General features: G+C 39.1%; 1 protein-coding gene across 1 annotated transcript in view; it reads right to left on the bottom strand.

The window, feature by feature from the left end:
• Positions 1-9328: 9328 nt before the first annotated feature.
• flz (filzig) overlaps positions 9329-21087 on the bottom strand; it is a 33158-nt gene continuing 21399 nt past the window's right edge. The window contains exons 5-8 of the mRNA XM_068227807.1: positions 20409-20598; positions 15328-15593; positions 13521-13675; positions 9329-9493 (exon numbers count right to left, since the gene is read on the bottom strand). Coding sequence (XP_068083908.1) covers positions 9329-9493; positions 13521-13675; positions 15328-15593; positions 20409-20598 — 776 coding nt within the window. The remainder of the gene's footprint in view (positions 9494-13520; positions 13676-15327; positions 15594-20408; positions 20599-21087) is intronic.

The raw sequence follows: 21087 nt of genomic DNA, 5'->3' as shown, positions 1-21087 counted from the left end.
CTCTATCACTGTTTCTCGAAGACTAAAGCTTTTAGTCAACGAATGGGTTTAAACATGCGCACCTACAATAACGTCATCGCTGCAGCACATGCACACTCTTGTTTTTATGATGCATACTTATTGCATTCCTTTACACCGACTTACTGTTAAGAAAACGGACAAGTCTAAACATGCATGATGACGTCATCACTGCAGCACGTGCTTACTCTAGCTCCCCCGATGTGTGATTAAACATGTTCGAATTTACCGCCACCTCATTTCAAATAAAGAGTGCAGCAGCGAGGTAAGGGATGTAAGATGGCGGTAGCTAAAGATGGCAGCACGGTGCTCTGTTGATTAAAGATGGCTGCTTGTCCAAAAGATTTTTTCAAATTATCCGCCACCACATTTCAACTAAAGAGTGCAGCATTGAGGTTTGCGATGCAAGATGGCGGATGACAGCTTGTCAAATAGATTTTTTTTCAAATAGTCCGCCTCAAAGGTAAGTAGATAAAGAGGGCAGTACTAAGGTTAGCAATGCATGATGGTGGATGACAGCTGTGACGTAAAAATTACCCGCAAGATAGCAGCACGATGCTCTTTTCATTAAAGAATTTTTCAAATTGCCGCCACCACATTTCAAAGGTATCTAGCTAAAGAGTGCAGCACTGAGGTTTGTGCTGCAAGATGGCGGATGACAGCTGTCAGAAAAAAGCACGTGAATTTGTTTCCAAACAAGAGCACGTGGAATTTCCCGCCGCCACAAAGAGGGCAGCACTGTGCTCAAAGATGGCTGCTGTCACGTAGAATTGTCTGCCACCACATTTCAAAGGTATCTAGCTAAAGAGGGCAGCACGGTGCTCAAAGATGGCTGCTCTCAAAAAGCATTTTTCAAATTATCCGCCACCACATTTCAAAGGTAAGTAGCTAAAGAGGGCAGCACTGTGCTCTATAGATTGAAGATGGTGGATGACAGCTGTCAAAAAAGCACGTGGATTTGTTTATCTCGCGCTAGTGAGGTTAAGTTGGTAGCACTAAGGTTTAGGCCCGCCAAGATGGCAGCACTGCCGATGAGAGGTGACGAATTTGCAGCTACTGTGATAAAGAGGGCAGCACGGTGCTCTGTAGTTTAAAGTTGGCGGATGACAGCTGTCAAAAAAGCACGTGGATTTGTTTACAAATTCAAATCTCGCGTTAGTGAGGTTAAGTTGGTACCACTAAGGTTTAGGTCCGTCAAGATGGCTGCACTGAGGTTTGCGATACGTTGTTGTCTGTCAAAAAGCACGTGGCTGTCAAAAAACACGTGGATTTGTTTACAAATTCAAATCTCGCGCTTGTGAGTTTAAGTTGGTACTACTGAGGTTTAGGCCCGTCAAGGTGGTAGCAGTGAGGTTAGTGATGCGTTGTTGTCGATGACAGCTGTCAAAAAGCACGTGGCTTTGTTTAAAATTTCCCGCGGGTGGCGGAGCGGGCCTCTGGGAAGGCCTCTGGCTGTGGTGGTGATGGAGGAGGCCTCTGGGAGGCCTCTGGCTGTGGTGGTGGTGAAGGAGGCCTCTGGGAGGCCTCTGGCTGTGGTGGTGGTGGAGGAGGCCTCTGGGAGGCGGAGGAGGTGGTGGCGCCCGAATCCGCCTATTATACTACTAACGGAATTCTTCAGGACTTTCTTTTTTGAAATGTAGCTAGTATTTTTAAGTCCAGATTTCATTCATGGCCTCACGTTTCCTTTTTCGGCCGAATGGGAAGAAGTTACTACACTCGCAAACGTACAGACGTGTTCGTAAATAAAGAGGTAACGTCCTTCGTACTCGCATCCAAATCGCTTAAATATTTGCTCCGTTTTCTACAATGCTTATAAGGGTTGTTCAACTGAGGCTTAGATTGATGTCAAGGAACTTACCCTGTACGTACTGGACAACACGTTCTATATCAAAACGACAGAATAATGATGATAGTTGAGTGAGTAAGGTAATCCTCCCCCTCCCCATCATTCCGGCAACTCCCCAAGCGATGAACAAATTTCTCTTCCCCTACCACAGTGAAAAACGCTGGCTTTTACTTGAAATTCTCTTTCGCAGAACAAGAACCACTTATAAGTGGTAAAACGCATACTCTTCAGGGATTTCTTTAGAAGACCAAAGACGTGACTGTCGCATGTTGGCTGCAAGGTGGGTGAAGCACAAGGCCTGGCCAAAACAGCGCCGACTCTCCATTGTTGCTTTAAGAGCGTGTGGACGTGCGTTGTCGTGGAGCATAAGCACACTTCGTGACAGTTTTCCCTGCCAAAGCATCATCTTTGCGAAGGATTGAATCATGTCACGTATACGTCTGGATGTAACCATTAATTAAATACCAACGTTACTTCAAAGCTTTCCGCTTCTTAGTGGACGTGTTCAGACTGACCGCTTTCTAAGCTATGCGTCTGTCTCTTGGCTGTCTCATTCGTTATTTACAATGATGCCAGATTTATCTTTCATTTGAATAATCCTTACGTTATCCAAAGGAAAGAAGTGTGAATTATGACCCTCTATAGTGCAAGGCCACGGAGTTCGAGCCGGCAGTCTTACCAGTCACCTGACCTGCTTTGAGAGAACGATAAGCAACGCGCTATTTTTACCGTAAAAGTTATTTCAAGACTTACTGAGAGTGATAACCTACTGGAATTCCGTGCTTTTTTTCCATTGTTGTAAGTAAGGAATACAGAGTCATAAAAATGTTTCAGGTAAATAACTGACCGAGCATTTGGTTTCCAGTTCGTTGGTGAAATAGCGTGAATCCATTCTTTTCAACGTGCTACAACTTTAGAAACCGTAAGTCCTTACATAGCCTTCTACTTTAATTCCAGAGGTGCAGTTGCTTTCATGGCTGGGTACCACACAAGAAGGAGTCATTTTCGCAAATCTAAATATATATTTTTCAACTCACCAGCTGTACATCAGAAGAAATGCAACACGATCTGTCAGTTACTGCATTGAAGTGGACAGGGCGAGCTGCCGATAGCCATACGTTGCTATGATGCTACCAAGTTGCTCACGCCGTGTCCTTGTACTACAGACATCTGTGTTCATTTAAAATTGACTGACATTACTCTTCTCCATGGCTCATAATTCAAGCATATTAAATAAGACAATTTTCATCGCTTGTTTAATTTACCTTCTATCTTCACAGCGTCTCATATTGACCATCCTACAGTATAATATTCGATTACTACAGTAGTTCCATCATGTGTAGAGAACACCAAGCAAAGTCTGTGTTTCATGTTTACAGGTGAAAGAATTCTTGCAGGCCATACGGGCCCATCCCACAGAAATAAGCTTGGGAGGTTACATTGTTGTCAACAGAGCTTACTTCATTTCTGTAAGTAGAATACTATATTCATAAGAAAAATGACTTGTTAAGGATGAAGGCAAATGAAACGCTGTAGTTTTTTTTATTTTCAGGTACTCTCGACCGTGGTGACATACCTCATCGTTTTATTTCAGTTTGGTGAAAGTTCGCATCCGGTGGTTAACACTCACCAGATATCAAATAATTCATCCACAGCAGTTTAAGTCAAGTGTTGAAAACATTTCTGTCTTGTGGTAATAGCAATATCAGGAGATCAAGAAACTACTTGGTCGTTCTGTGGGTTCAGAGTGCTTGTGGTTGGTATTTCACCAGTGCGCCAGTGTAGATGAACGAAGTTGACCAGGATAGATTATTTTAGGAATTCCAGTGATTGAGATTAGTTATTTTAGGACATTAGTTTTATTTCTGTTAAACATCCATTGCTATGTCTGGAAATGGGAAACCCATGACTTCTAACAATCTTGACAGTGAGATGTGAAAAATGCTTCGCGGTACTCAACAAATACTCAGGCAATATGGCGGTGATCGCGGGCCATGCATAGGTACTACTAGCTAATGTACCCGTGCTTCGCTACGGAATTCTAGGTTAGGTAGTGTACACGTTGTGAGCAAGACTGCATTAAGTTGCATAGCTCTTAACGTTACCCTAGAAACGCGACGGGTAATTCACCAAATGTCTCTTCTCATATGAAGACTGGGTTAGGAAATTTTCATAGTACTGATAGGCCCACTTGCCTACTATCAATCACTATCAAGTTTTCTTTATAATTTGTACACACTCAATCTCCAATTGCCTTTTTACATCCTCATAAAGACTTTCTCAGTATTTTTCCCAACTGAAATAAACATAGGTCATTACAATGACGTCAGTAGGAATGACACGATTAAAAGCAATACTTTCATATGAAATACTCGATCAAATGAAAAACCACATATTTTCTCACTTTTAACGAACAGTACTACGTTGCTGATCTAACAGTCAAGTTCCAGAGCTGGAATGACCAAGCCGCAGACAGCCGTGATCCGTGAAAACTCTTCGTCTTTTTTCGGCGGCAGGGGGTTCGAATAGAGGAGAGCCTCAGGCCCAAAACTATGCTCTTTTGCTAATCTGTTTCCATGATGAAAAGAATTCGTACACTTGCGTTCTTATGCTGAGCCGCAAATTCCGAACCTGTAGTAGGTCTGACCCTACCTCAGTTCGCGAGAAGCTGGAAATTTGAAAAGCTCGTGTCGGTTGACCTACCTGTACATAAATGAGCTCTTGCGGAACGAAATATCCACCTCCTCAGTGTCTTCGGAAACTTTGGGAAATAAAGCAACATTATTAAAAGCATCCGCAGACGCCCTAGTTTTTCAATTACGTTCCCTCTGCAAGCTGAACCTGACCTGCTATCAGCATCGTTCCGCAAATATCTTCACACCAGCCTCACGTTCAGAAGCATTCTCAAACGCCCTAGACTTGGATTGGTGTTTTTAGGTTTTGAAGGAAGATTTTACAAAGGCAGCTCGTATGTTAGTTGTCATAGAAAGAGGAGCCAACTCTGAAAATTGTCACAGCCTACCTACTGACTATAAATAAGTTCCAAGGTGCGTTATGCGACTTAATGGGCGAGCTCATAAACTGCGAAGGAAATAGTGCACGAATGAAATAGTGCATAGTATGACTCCAAGGAAAAAGAGCCCAGAGTTAAGAAAGTTTACACTAATTGAAGATAGGATAACAACTGAGGACAGCCGAATAGGACAAATATGTAATTTCTATTTGGATGTATTGGAAAAATGAAATGTTCTTCACTAAATTGTGACGTTATGAGATATGGATTTGAGAAGGCGGTAACAGACGAGAAATTAAGGCGCAGAGATTCTTAGGTATTCAGATAGACTGACAGTGTTATTACTTAAGCCTAAAGCGGCAAGGCATACTTAAGAAATTAAGGCGAAAACGGAAGTAGGAGAGAAACACTGTAAAAATTATAGCAAATGCTAGAAAACACATTATGGTGTGAAATAATGGGCTGCTCTTCCGTTTTCAACGCCCGTCAAATATACTTTATTAATCTCCTATCTCTCCCACGTTCTTTTTCCTTACCTGAATTTAATTAACTCTTAGCACATCAAAATGCATTCTCTTTGCTGACTCAGCCAGTTCTACTTTCTTTCTTTCATAAGCCCCATTAATAAATTTTCTCCTTATTTCATTCGTATTTTTTATGACTTAGGAACCAATCATCATAATGTTAACCCTCATAAGCTTAGTTTTAAAAGGTCCAAAGGAATGGCCTGGTAATGCTCTTCCCTCAATAAACGTTTAATTGAGGGATGCCTAAAGTGGTAGCCATCCACCCTTTCTGTTGTAATACCTCGAGTACCATTCGTAGTTTACTTTTCCTATAGTCAAAAGTTGTTAGTGCTTTTAGGCTTTGAACGAAAATTTTTTTGTGCAGCTCATACTTTTGTTGTCTTAGAAATAGGCAACAACTCTCAAAAGTGTCACAACCTACCTAATGACTATAAGTATGAAGTATGTTCTTTTCCAAAGTGAAAGATAAAAAAGTCACTTCTAAATAATTTATTAAACTTGAAAGGGGCAAAGCATTATAGTAAATCACACGACTTCAAAAATCGTTGATAGCTTAGAGCGTGCATTTAAGCTAGAAAATATTTCCTATCTTTACTCAGAATGAAGTGGCCATTCTCCAATAAGGAAATGGGAATGATTATTTTGTTTTATTCATCTGTCATGATACGATTTATTAATCATAAAATATCATCTGTTGTGTAATCCTCAAGATATTTTGCTTTGCACTAGAATAGTGCAAGTCATCATTATTAACTGTACAATATATGCTATGAGTTATAGGACATACTTTGGAATACCCTGAATTTTACTTGATCATTTGCTGCATTATTCAATTCTAAGAATCAAGAGCTTCATTTCCCTCGTATTGTTCTCATTTAAAAAACAACATGATTTCTACATATTAACATTGTTTATTTCCTATTGTTTGTAAATAGTTTACACAAACTATGATTGTTGGTACGTTGACAGTATATACAATGATTCGATAAATATTTGATTAATATTAAAATGAAGGCAAGAAATTGTAGATGAACTGAAGTAAAAACTGTTTCTCATTCTCATAGGGCCATTTTTCGACGCTAAATCTCTTATTTTCCTTAGTTATTTTAAAGTAATTCGCAGTAAATGAGAAAAAAGTCCTTCATAAACGATTTGAACAAATTGGTAGCTTAGTGTACTCTAGTTAAAAAAGCATAAATGCGAATATAATGTACACAGTTTTGGAATTTCTTCCTCGATTTAAGCTAGGGAAAAATCATTAGACAAGAACAGCATAAAGAATATTTATTTAAACTGTAAACTGTAACATACACACTTTATTTGAATATCCAGATATACATTGTTTATCTACGGATATTCTTTGTCTCTTTATCAATAAGAACTCATATATTCAAAGGATTACATTCATTTCTTTCACTATACAATATATTTTCAGCACTCACACCAATGAAATTACTCTCAGAAATATCAACTATTCTTGTATCAGATAAATAAATAATTGAATGTATTTTAATTAAATAAATTAACGATAAATATACAGTCATTCGTACGTTTTCACATCATTTACCCTAGTTCAGATCACACACAAAACGGTAAGTGTAATAATAGACTCATAATTAACCCACGAAGATTTTCTTTTCTTTCGTTTATATCCGTTGATTAATTGTGAGTGTTATTTTAGTCTCTGCAAATGTCTATAAACAGTATTAATATGATTATTGTTTGTTACATACTATCACATGCTTGGAACACATCCCATATGAATTTCAGTCCTGAGATGCACACTAATACAGACGCTGCGATTTCGCTGTTCCTACTTAAACACCGGTAGATCTCTTGAAGTGCCATGTTGTTGGAGGATAATTCTTACGGAAAGGAAAACATTCATTGTGTAGTTCTGGATCGACTTCCGAAGAAGTGAATAAATCTCAACGATGAAAACAGCTTGTAAATTATCAAAGCAATGTGTCGGTATGCTTCACGTGTTTCAGTGTTCCTTGACGAACGTTTCAATTTTTTATGGTTATTTATATTCTTTTCTGTCCTTCCCAACGGTTACTTAATAATCTTACAAGCAATGGCAAGATATTGTAAATACTGGAGTGTTAATAACGTTCAGACATACGTCCAACTTTACACGAGGTATTGGCCCACGCATATCCGATGAGGCAATAAGTAAAAAAGCATTTCAACATTCATTTATAGTATTTTTAGGTTAATATGGAAATATTTACGTGTTGGAGTTGTAAACTGTATAAGCTGGCTGGAAACTAAATGGCCTACAAAGTGTCTCTATTGAAATTCGAATAAGTAATCCACTGAAAACCCGGTCCAGAAAGCCAAGAATAACGGTCGAGAGGATTCATTTTTCTGACCACACGACACCTCGTAATCTGCAGGCCTTCGGGCTGAGCAGCGATCGCTTGGTAGGCCAAGGTCCTTCAGGGCTGTATTGCCATGGAGTTAGTTTTAATCTACTGAAAAGGCAACAAACCCGTGCTTAGTATTTGTGAGATTACTTTCTATTGAAAGCTTTGTAGTTTTGGTGGAGTAACTTATATTTTCTTCACGGAAGTACAATAGTTTTACCTTGTCCATAACAAATACTAGTAATACAATGTTTAACAAGAGAAAGTGTAGACGTAGAAACTAAAACACTTCTCTGTTGAAGCAGACCTTCATTGTTCATCTCCTGAAAAATCTACACGTTTTACCACATGTTTACAAGAAATGACACGTCATTCGCAATGAATAAGTTATCATTTTGCAAAATCACAAACTGGTAACTGCAAAATGAAGGGTCAGTCTTATAAAGTATAAGGTATTCGTTATCGTTCGATTTATATAAATATTTTAACATCTCTCTAGACTTCAACGACGTCAGTACCATGAATATAGTTACAGTATTCCACAAATATCGAATGTTTTAAATAGTTAGTATGTTTATTATTTAAAGTATATGTTTATGTTATATGTGTCCAAACAGGAGGGACAGAACGTTCAAATTAGCATGTACAGAGGCGTCCAAGTTACCCGGATGTCGAAGACTGTCTGTCATGATCTCACACATTTTGTTTCCAGTTGGCTTTATTAACTTACTTTATTGAACATTTGTATGGCATATCAATATTTTGTAAATACATTTTCATCGTATTCTTTGAAATGCATATGCCTCCACGTTGATTTTATATTGCTTGACTATTTTCTTTGGCCACAGAGATTATGTAATTGTAACTGATCTGCACTGTGTTGTGACGGTTATTTATGATCACGGTCATTCCGGCAGGAAATAAGTCATTCAACTGTGATATTAGTTATGTTTTCGTAAATTATCTCTATATTTGATTCAATATTGTAGAGATAGTCTTCATCCTGTGCTTTAAAACATTTCATTTAACCACAAAATATGAAATGCAATTTCTACGGGCGAGGTCCCTACTGTTGGCATGACATTCCTACCTCCGAGGACCAAATTTGGAGTTCATTGACACTCTTCACTTGACTCTAGTGATGTTCCGAAACCAGGAGTGATAGAACCTCATGTAAGTATCAAATAATAGCGAAAAATATGTAGTGAAGTGGCATTCCCGACAGAAAAAGTACCAATAACAAATATTCCAACTTAAATTATTATATGAGTATTATTTGGATATCTCTGCACTTGGCTTTGTATTTAACGCCATCTGGTGAATGTTGAGGGAACATGTTTTTTTTTTTTTTTTTTTTTTTGTGACTATGAAAATGAAATGAAAATTTGATTAAGATTTAGAAGGAGTCTTGAAGTTAAAATATTCACAGGAGATACTCTCAAGTAATCTAAACCATGGGAAGGACACGGTGACAATGTTATATCCTCGGACACTGAGACCACTACGGTATCACGCTGTCACTCTAAGTACACTCCGATGGTTTTTAACACGTATTTTATTTTACTCCAGTGATGCTCTTGAGCCACGGTTTGTAGTATGTTGTTCTCATGTAGACACCAGGTAGGTAAGGTGCAGCACATTTTATACCGTGTGACACTGTCCCTACCAGCACCCAACGGCCGTCAGGACGTTCGTACATTAGCGGACCGCCACTGTCACCCTGCAACAACAAAATGAAACATTAAAATAATTTTAGGACAATACATTTTACAGTACTAACAACTACTGAACAACCCTCCATTGCTACGTTTTCCACAACTACAGTCAATGTTGCCACTTTGAGGGTAATTGCCCTAATTGCTGTTTGAGTCATTAGTCCTTAGACTGTTTTGCTGCAGCTCTCCATGCCACATTATCCTGAGATAAACTTTTCACTTCTAGGTGACTACTAAATCCTATATGTACTGTAATCTGTTCCTTATATTCATGCCTTGGTCGACCCTTATTATTGTTACCAACTAAACTTCCCTCAAAAACCAACTGCACAACTCCTGGGAGTTGTATGATGTGTCCTATCATTCTATTTCTTCTGCTGGTCAAATTTAGCCAAGCCATTCTCCTCTCACGAATTCTATTCAGTATCTCTTCATTCGCGATTTAATTTGCCCATATTACCTTCAGTATTCTTCTGTAAGACCACATTTCAAAAGTTTCTATTCTCTTAAATTCTGAGTAGATAATTATTATCCATGTTTCACTTCCATACAGTGCCACGCCCCAGGCGGATGTCTTGAAAAACTTCAGTGTTCGAAGTGAGCAAATTTCCCTATTTTTAAGAAAGGTTTTCTTTGTTTGTGCTGGTCTGCATTTTATGTCCTCCTTACTCCTCTTGTCACCTACAGCCGTAGCCGTGTTGACACACTGGATCCCGTGAGATCTCCGAAGTTAAGCAACATTGGGCGTGGTCAAGAAGTGGATGGGTTGCCAGGCGCTGTTGGTGCGGGTAAGGGAATGGAGGAGCGGAAATGAGCTAGCCACTCTACCGTACGTAAACTCCGACTCAGGCACACCTCCGCGGAGGTTTGGACCTGCCTTCGGGCAGAACACACCCCTTACTCCTGCTATGCGTAGTTACTCCACTACCCAAGTATTACTAATCTAATATTTCCTGAATCACCTGACTTCGTTCGACTGCACTCCATTACTTTTGTTTTGGACTTAATTAATCTTGTACTCCTTCTCCAAGTCTTTGGGCATGCCATTCAGCAATTTCTCCAGATTTTTAGCAGAATCATACAAAATAACAACATCAACGGAAAATCTCAGAGTTTTTTTGTCACCTTCAGAATCTGAAATAGGTTGATCCAATCAACATTACCAAAAGTCGTTTCTAGATCTACGAATGCCTAGTACGTGGGCTTGCTTTCAATTCTATCCTCTAAGATCAGACTTAAAGTCAGGATTGCTTCACGTGTTCCGAGTAAATGGCAGCACAAGAAGGACAGACATGATCGCCATTAAATAAAAAGAAAAAAATATACTCGTATTAGACCTCACAGTAATATTTGTAACGCACTCTGACAAACCAGATGAAGTAGACAGAAGAAAGAAATCCATCTACCTGCCTGCAGTGCCATATTATACGAGCTGGACCACGTAGAAGCGAGGTGGTTGGGTCTCGTGATAGGTAGTCCCTAAGAATTCGATAGGAGCTGATGAAGACCTTCAACATCATTACCCAGGAATTCATCGAATGGTGACTGAAAGCACTCAGGGGTTCTCTTCTGATCCTCAGACACCACTTGTATTCGCCAGACTGAGATCATGGACTAATAATTTACTTTTAATTTATCTTTGCTTTGCTTGTTGCTTAAAGGGGCCTAACATCGAACGTCATCGGCCCTAGTTTACCTTTATTGAAGTTGTTTTAGTGTATACTTCGTCCCGGCAGCCTCCAAGTGTAGGAAGATTTTGAAAATAAAAAAGAAACAGATACCGTAACTACAAATAAACTATTTTTATGTATAAAGGAAAACTCTGAATTCGTTTTGATAAATTAGTAATATTCTACAGGGTGTCCGAGAAGTCCCCGTACCCCTAGTTTCATATTATTATTTTGTTATATTATGGCATGGACAATTAAGTTTGTATAATTGGGGAATTCAGTAGTTGTTTTACTGGTATTGGTATCCCTGCTGCTAGCGTTGTTGTCAGTCTCATTTCAGTTGTTAAGTCATGGAGGACGTCGGACACAGCTACACTGTTGAGGAGCGATTAGTGGCGTGTGTGTGGGTGCACGAACGAGCACATACGGGGCAAACAATGACAGTGATAATGAGTGCATTGAGAGATCGCTTTGGCAAATACCCACCGCGTAAAGCTACTCTGCTTGATTGGGAGAAACGTGCATTTGCTTCAGGCAGTGTCAAAGACAGGCCGCGTAGTGGACGTAAGAAGACGCCGCCGTCGCTCAATCAACTGAGCAGTCTCCATTGAAATCCATTCGCTAAAGAGCAGCTGAACTTTAAGTACCGCAATCAACAATGCAAGACCACATTAAAAAATATTTGAAAATGAAAAGATTTAGGCCGATGCAAGTGAATGAATTGTCTGACAATGACATGGAGCCACGAGTTGCAGCCTGCCGTGCTTTGTTGGCACTATTCCCAACTGCCGTGTCTCGCTCAAGAGTGTTATTTTCTGATGAATGTGTGATATATCGCAGTTCACATAGGAGGAATGTGGTTTTCTGATCTAAAGAAAATCCTCATTACATGCAAGAGTTGGAAAGGAACCCCCCTCATGTTATGGTTTGGGCTGGGATATCATGGCATCACTTGTGCGGACCGTATTTTTTTATGGGTATGTGAATGGAAAATCTTATTTGCATATGTTACAGTCTTGGTTAACACGCGAGAGGTCGCACCCGTTTTAGAACGCGAGAGGTCGCGCGAAGGCAAATTGCTCACGCTTCATATTTTAATGAGCTGCTATTTTCCTTTGGCGGTGAATGCTCTGATAAAAATATTAATATGTACCCTGTGTAACTGCTTTTCGACTAGTACTAACATAATTACCCAGTAACAATATACTCTCAATGTAAAAAAAATAATAAATTTTGTCGCAGAATCTGGTAAAGTTACGAGAGTTTTTAAAGTGCGCGAGAGGTGGCGCGTGAGCAAATTGCCGCAACGTTTCCATTTGTACATTTCACTGAATGATTTGGTCACAATTCAAGATAAAACTACAGCACCACACTTCACTGAAAGCCACCATAAACCTCATGAACTTTACTTAAGAAACTTTCTTGGAAATGCAGTCATGTAAGAATGCACTACGCGAGGGGTCGCATGAAGGCAATTTGCCGCGGCAGATGCGAGAGTGAAAGAAAACTTAAACTACTCCGGAACGCAGCAGGAAAATGCACTGACGATAATCAATGTCAGGCGAGAGAGAGGGAGGAGAGTGATGAAACGAGAGCCCTAAGCCCTACAGCGGCTAGCAACGAAATTATTAACAAATATTTAAAAAGTGTGGCAAATTGCCGGGGGTGCGACCTCTCGCGTGTTAATACCTCAGCTTCAAGACAAGGGAATCATGGGTCATGTGTGGTTACAGCAGGATGGGGCTCCAGCATATTTTGCTATTCAGGTGCGCGAGTTCTTTGATGAATAATTTCAAGGCCGCTGGATTGGCCGTGGCTCACCAACATGTCCAGACCCGTTGAAATGGCCACCACGAAGCCCGGACCTTACCACGCCAGACAACTCATTACGGGGAATAATCAAGTCCCATGTGGCTCAACGTCGGTACACGACTAATGAAGAATTGCGCCAAAGTGTGGAGGAAGCCTTTCGTTCCATAACTCGTGAGATGCTCCGCAAGATGTCAATTAGGACTTGGAGAAGGATAGAACTCTGTGTAAGGCATGATATGATGGTGCACATACAGATTCCATGGATTCATAGTTTTTATATGTAAGTACTCCACTATAATATGAAACGTTCTGTAATTTCAGCCATAAAATTAATGTAAGCGCGGATATTTTCACAAAGACTATAATTAGAAAAGTTTTCAGAAAGTTTTCATGCAGGGAAGTAAATGAGGCTGATGATTAATGTTTTCATTAGTCTAACAATGAATCAACAGCAACTGGTCGCACAAGTGAAGCTTCATTCTGGAGAATGTATACTGAAAATATACCCATCCTTGCTCTCAATATAGCAAATAGAACAGTCAGCACTCACCTCACAGGAATCCTTCTGGCCACTGGCATAACCAGCACAGAGGAAACTGTTCAGGATAACCTTCTGATGACCAGCCGTCAAGAACATCTCTTGACACACGCTATTCTCGATTACAGGTACCTGGACCTCTTGGAGAACACTCGGAACTCCTCCTCCTGAAGGACAAAACAACACACATTACTTAACACACTCTAAATATACTCTCGTGTGTGGGTATAGGATCTCATGACAGAGGTCTGACGGGACAGTTTACACTATGTGGAGTTGTAAGATTCAGAGAAATGGTTTGCATTCTTGATTCTTAAATTTAGCCGATAATAATGTTACGTTCTGTCATAATTTAATACACTGAACATACTCCCAATTCCGTTCCTGTACAATATTGCAAACGAATATCATTATCGGTGTTTCTCCTCTGTATAATGATCAAGTTTTGATTAGGAATCAGCAAGTCCTCGTGTGGGAATGAGAGAGGCAACATGCTGCACCAGAAAGAGACAAAACACTTCTACATAGATGCACAGTAAACAATAATCGAACATCATACACTGTCTGCCTATAACCAATTGAAATCTACTTGAAAATAGAACTACCGAATGCAAGAACATAGATGTAACTTGTCATGTAAACCAATCGGAGCGATTTTTTCCATTTGAGCTTGCATTCTTATCTATACCACGATTTTTTAATAAACATTTACCCTAAAGTTATTTAGGCATACCTAAATGACGTTCATGTAAGCTTACTAAATTTAGACTGTCAGAAGTGATTCAGTGCTTCATAAGCCAGCATAATGTTCACGTTGAAGTAACAATGATCGTTATCGCAAGCGGAGATCTAAGGTGAGTTCGAAAAAGTGATGATAGACGTTTAGGAGTTACTAGTAAAAGTAACGCTCCAGAAAAGCGCCAAACTGGCAGCAGATATTTGCCAGTCGAATGATGGACCCATAGTGTTTCAACAGTAAAGAAACGACTGTAGGATGCAAATTGTGAACGATACGTATTGCAGCAAACAAACCCTTATTTATGAGTGTCAATAAGAAGAAAAGGTTACCGTTAGACCGGAAACGTGGACATTGGACTACTAATCAGCGGAAGACTGTTCTTTATGAATCTATTTGGCATAAGAAGCCGCCGCTTTGTCCGACTTGTAAATGGAGAACGCATGACACCTCACAGCCCATCCATTACAGTGAAGTATGGAGGAAACTCAGTTTCAGTAGTGGTTGGTTTCGAAGCAACAGGACAGGTATTATTCTCAAAATAGGGAGAATTATGAAATAACTTGTATCATAACATTCTCCATCACCATGCAAAATCACGTGGAACACATTTAATAGGGTTTCACGTAGGCTTACATCTTTCCTCTGCAGAAATCAAGTGAGGACTTAACTAGCGAAGATGGTATGACTTCCTTAAATGCTCGATTGCAATCCTATTAAACATACTGGGATCAGTTGGATAGAGGTCAGCAAAACCCTTGACTAATGTGAGTGTATTGTAAAAACATTTGCGAATGAGGAGACATTTCCGAAGAAACGTAGGTACCCTTGATAGAAAGGATATTCAGAGTGCACTAAGCAGTGATCAGGGCAAGAAAAGCTGTTCTGAAAAAAAATGGGAATGCATTGTTCATTTTAATCTCTGCATAAATAAACAAAAAGCGTTCTCATTTCAATTTTTACAATAAATCATGCAAATGAGGTGTGTTTCAGTATTTTGAGCGATAATTTCTGTATGCATGTATAAAACCGAGCATTACCCCATCGAATTGGAGACCCTTGTTTTAATCAATGAATGCTTACCGTACTTTAGTCGGCCCCATCCAGATACTGTGGCCATTCTTCCCGTGAAATCGTCGTTATCTGAGGGCATGCAGATGGGCACAATGTGTTCATCGAACGTGACCGGCGAGTCTAGCTCCAGCAGCGCCAAGTCGTTAGCAAATGTGGCAGCGTCGTAATTCCTGTGGACAATCACCCTCTTCACGTTCTTAGTGACAGAACGCTTGGACTCGAGCTCCCCACTCAGATCAAACTCGCCAAGTACAGCCACCAGATTGGCGAGAAATCTGAAACAATTTTACATATTCTGAGAAAAGTGCATAAATCATTCTCACTGCATACAAACCTGTAAACTCCCGCCGATATGAAGTATGTATATTCATTTGAATGATGATATAGCATCAGACATTAAAGAGAGTCGGACCATTCTATCTCACTCACGTTATTTTTACAAGGTTCTCTTTTATTTTTCCTAATAAATCATTTATGTTAAAGTTTTGAAACTTTTCAAGGCATAAGTATTATTATGTATTGATAGAAATGGTAATTTTTACACGCCTATTGGTACAGGCCAAAGTAAATTGTAGCCTCAATTAATGTTCCAGTCTCATTTATGGCTGTGGCAATATGGAAACTGCTGAGGTATTAGTGGTGCTGAGTAACCTTATGCAGAACTCGACTAATGGTTCTGGATGTTATAAAGATGTTACAAATAGGACCATCCATGCAGCAAAAGCACGCTTTGGCCCAGTAAGGAAAGCAATGGAAAACTATCTCACTCCTTACCATGTCTTTACGGCGCCACCATCGATTCTTGCGGTTTTCCATAAACATATAAATGTTTGTGGTGTTGTTTGAAGATCCAACCATCCTCTTAGCTGAAGGTTCATGGTAATGTTATGCTTAAGTAACATTTCTTATGAGATTTTTCGTTAAATTAGTACCTCACTATTGGATCGTCAAATTTATTTCATCATTAAAACACTACTGGTTACAAATGCTAGCAATAAAAAAGATCCATAAATGCAGGACTAGTTTGCAAACACGACATAAAAATGAGTTAATCAATGGTTAAAAGTCCTTGAAAAAGATATTCCTATTCATTCTAATATCATTAAAGCAGAAAATCACAGATAACTTTTACATGTATAACAACTGATCTCAGAAATTTCTTCTCCATAGAAGAAGAACCACGGAAATTCAAGGTAGCCAAGATAGGAAATTTAACTCCCTTTTTCCCTCGAGACAAAAGACACTCTGATCCTTCTCTCGAAACAGTCCGCAGTTCAAGACATTGTTAAAAATTGAAACCTTGTCAAACGAGTAGACACATTCTATGTCAGTTCCTAAACTGAGATAGATGACTAAAAGGACACTCACTTTATCAGAGCACGCAGATTGAACTAGATTTTCCTGACGTCCCATAGTTTAAGGAAAATGTCACACAACCCTTGTAAACCTTTCACGGGATGCAAGTTTTCTTTAATTTCAAGACTGAATACAAAATTGTATCTCATCTGAAATTCTATAAAAAAGCGATCGTAAAATTTGTCTTTATTTACATATTTTAAGTATTGGACGAGAAAGAATGATAGTGTTTTATAGTAACATGCATCGTTGCGACATTGCGAGGCGAGATATCATGAATGGTCTACGTGTAGTCTAACCTTGAACACTCCAGTTAACATTATATTTTTACAACAATGAGCATAGAACAAGTACGATTTTGGCATGTTTGTAATGCCCACATTTGCAGATATCTCATTATACAAATATTTTAAGAAAATTTAATTTTGTAAAATGCAGATTAATGTATCCATTTCGGTTAATTTCAATATTATAATTGCTGTAGATTTTTTAAATGTTGAGTAATCCTATGTCAAAAACCAATGAGAGTTTTTATCCTCATTTAGAAATGACAAATCTGATTTTGAATGTTTAAGACATTGATTGAAAGTAGAAATGAAAGTACATTTTGAGTTTATTTGTTATATATTTTGAACGATGTAGGCTAATTATTATCGCAATTTGAAATGTTTGTACATTAAAGTCTAATTTGTCGCTAGTGAACCTTGTTTTGTAGATCCAGCAACCCTGGACTGAACGCAGATCAATCTAATATGAAAGTCCCCAGCAAGTTGGCCGTGCGGTTAGAGGCGCGCAGCGGTGTGCTTGCATTCAGGAGACACTGTAGTAGGGTCGAATCCCACTGTAGGCAGCCCAGAAGATGGTTTTCCGTTGTTTCCCATTTTCACATCAGGCTGTACCTTAATTAAGGTCACGGACGCTATTCTACTACTCCTAGTCTTTTCCTGTCTCATCGTCTCCACAAGACCTATCTGTGTCGGTGCGACGTAAAACGAATTGTAAAAGAAATTCATAAAAAATATTCCTTTGTCCATTATGTCATCAGCCCGGAGGCTGGTTGGATCCTCATATAGCACCAACAAGGATTGCGTTGTTTTAAGGAGACGGCAAAAGTGGTTAGCGGAGCTAAAATGAGGCATTCTAGGCAAGATGAGGAGTGAGGCAGTTCGCCATTATTTTTCTCACTGAACCAGAACGTTTTGTTGCAGCACAACTGACCCTATCTGCAGCATATCTTATATCATTCTAGATGCACTACTATCCCCTGAATGTTTCTACTCAGCATCACGCATACCTCAGACGCAGTCATAAACAAGACTGAGACATTCAATGCGCTGGCTTGTTCCAGAATGAAAAGAGCATCCGTCTAGGCAGAATATATGTATATGTATCGAGATATTTAAAATGTTAGAAAGAGCTATAATAATAATAATAATAATAATAATAATAATAATAATAATAATAATAATAATAATAATAATAATAATAATAATAAATAATTTGTCATTTGTTTTTAATGTTTCAGTTTGCTCGATCTTCACCACTAGGTATCGTAAGTATTTGCATAGAATATTGTATCGGGATTTATCTCGTCTTTAGCACTTTACTTCAAACCTTCATGTATACTATTATAGCTCCTTGTGTGGATCAGCTATAGTGTGTCGTCCTCTTTACCACAAGATCGCGTGATAAAACGTAGCGCAGGTAGTTGGATTTCAGGCGATGCACCGTAGATAATCAGCGACATCTATGCGCGTAAAATTGGTACTACGTGAAGGGCGAACTTCAGGGTCTATTCCAGCTATGTATTTTTACTCTATGCCAACATGTGGCGCCACAGTATTCTTCTGAAGCCACTGACTGGCCAGTGGTCATTGTCACAGGTGAAAGCGCGCCAGGCATTATTTATTCCTCGTTTACGTACGTATTATCACTCAGTTTATACAGTTGTGGAAAAATATAAAAAATGGAAGATACTGGTAATAGTCTTACGAGGGAACACATACATGTGTTACACTCGGATTCGGTTGAAATTTGGTAGGAATATTCGTGGGAGGCAGTAGAATGCTAAGGTGAAAACTGCATGTACCCAGCGCAAGTTTAAACGCCAAAATTGAACAAATAAATAGTCATAAAATTAGAAGTGCCGCGGGAGTATCGGGGTGTGGCGGAGAGGTAGGGAGGACCAAAGCAGCCAACCAACCGGGCTGCGTCGAGCTGCGCTAGCAGCCAGAAATAAGTGAATAAGAGATGTGAATTGTAAGACTACGCAAAATGAAATATGGAATTCATATCTACTAAACATGAATACTAAACAGATACAATATTTAAACATTAATAAAGAAAAATATCAATATGATAATTATAATGACGCAAAATAAAATGTGAATTTTACACCTATTAATTATGAACTTTAAACCTAAGTACAGAATATTAAAAAGATAGAAACACGGAATATAAATATAATGCGATGACGGTGATAATGAAAATGGTTGAACAAATAAACTGCAGTCTACTGCAACTCTCAAATGTGGATGGGCACGCTTAGCACTCTCAACAGTACAACTGTGGCCTCCAAGTGGTTTCTGCAGAAAGCTGGCCTGTCAACAAAACGAACGATTTTTTATACGAATGATGACGGACATAGCTTCACGTGGCCCTTACTTCCGAGAGAAATTAATACCTAACGTATTCATCAGTGAGGGCGACCACCGCCAAAAACTTGAGAGTTTTGAAATTTCTCTAAAACTGTTAAGAGTTACGAAGAAAATGAATATGACGTTTATTTAGGAAATGTAATTTCAAGGCCGTATGCAATTCATTTTTCAATATGGCCAACCGTTTACTAGTTGTTTTAGCTAATGAATTAAAAAAATAGTCCAAATTTCTAAATCCCTCCCTACTTCGAAACGGTGAAATAAATTAAAATCAAAAGTATCCTTTTAGTCACTCCGGATATGAAACTCTATCCTTACCAAATTTCAGCTCAGTCGGCCCGGTACCTTTTGTGCCTATTCGAAGCAAACATACGAACAGACACATACATTACCTCATTTTTATTAATAGAGTAGGAAAATGTCCACCAAGTCTTCTTATTATGCAACTTTATATTTAAAAAAGACCAGTTCATTTTCACATTCTTCCTAATGCTAGCACCTAACTGTAAGTTTTGGCTTAATCCGAAAGAAAAATAACGAGTGAGCTATTGTTTCATGAACGGATCTTGCATGAAATATTTGGAATTACATTTCCTACCAAAATATCCACATGAATTTTCTTCCTAACTCTAGAAATTTTCCAGGAAATTAATTTTCTACCCTTTCGGATGCATGTTTCATCCGATAAAATACCAAAATAAAGTGTAAAAGGCTATTAGAATTATAGTTCCCACAACATTATCAATAGACGTTTTCTTCGTAAATTTTGCTGTTTGCCAGATAATTACTCGCATTTACAGCATTTCGAACATATGGCCCCGGAGGGTTCGCATATCGAGCGTGGTACAACTGGGAAAACTAGGTGGAAAATCTTTACTGAAATCCATAAGAGGTACAAATCCAACCATCGTTATGATTTTTAACTCCTTGAGAGTAACTTTTTCAAGGTGAAAGGATAGGATCCGGGAAAAAATGTGGAGCAAGCCGAAGTAAATGTGATTCAGGGCCTAAATACATTCTAGTGCCTTTTATCGCAGATAATAAATATTACGGAACCTGCAGAGTTACCCCACTCACCCTGGTTGACAATGAGCCGCCGTAGTGACAAAGCGATTGGTGATGAGGACACCGCCACACTTGTTCTTGGTGAAAAGCCCTAACCACGTAGATTCCCTCACCAGCACCTGCCAGGGCCAAGCACCAAACGTGGCTCCTTTACCTCCAACAATTCTGCCGCCCTTCTTCATGAGAGGTCTCACTCCACACTCTGGAACAGAAAATCAACAGTGAGAGGAAGCCATGAGGGAGCTAAAGGAATTAGGTAACGATAATTCTTCTACCAAGGGGCTTAATATTTTGGGATAAAATTCTTTCTAAATTTTATGTAAATCATTTGAAACTATCGAATAATTTCGGTTGAATGTTAAGTTCATTTCGGGATACAAGATCGCAACTCGCCGTACTTCCTCGATAGAAAAGTTTCATTCCGTTTATTTTCTCTCTCTCTCTTGCGCTGTGTGTGTGTAAAGAGAGAGAGGGAGTCCAGAATACTCCTTCCACCTATGTATATTGTATGCTTCTTTTACACCCTGTGGATGTGAAGGTTAGGTTACCTTGAACACCTGGCCTGTATGGTGGGTTGCGGTCTCACAAGGGTGTACATTTCTGATCTACCATCAAGAGTGAACAAAAGTTTGTAGTCGAGTAAGGCAGTGAAAATTATTCTTGAAGCAAATATGACAGGTTATATACAAGC

The sequence above is a fragment of the Anabrus simplex genome, chromosome 5 (assembly GCF_040414725.1).
Source record: "Anabrus simplex isolate iqAnaSimp1 chromosome 5, ASM4041472v1, whole genome shotgun sequence".
NCBI lineage: Eukaryota > Metazoa > Arthropoda > Insecta > Orthoptera > Tettigoniidae > Anabrus > Anabrus simplex.
The sequence above is the reverse complement of the archived record's forward strand: the minus strand, read 5'-3'. Positions and strand labels throughout refer to the sequence as shown.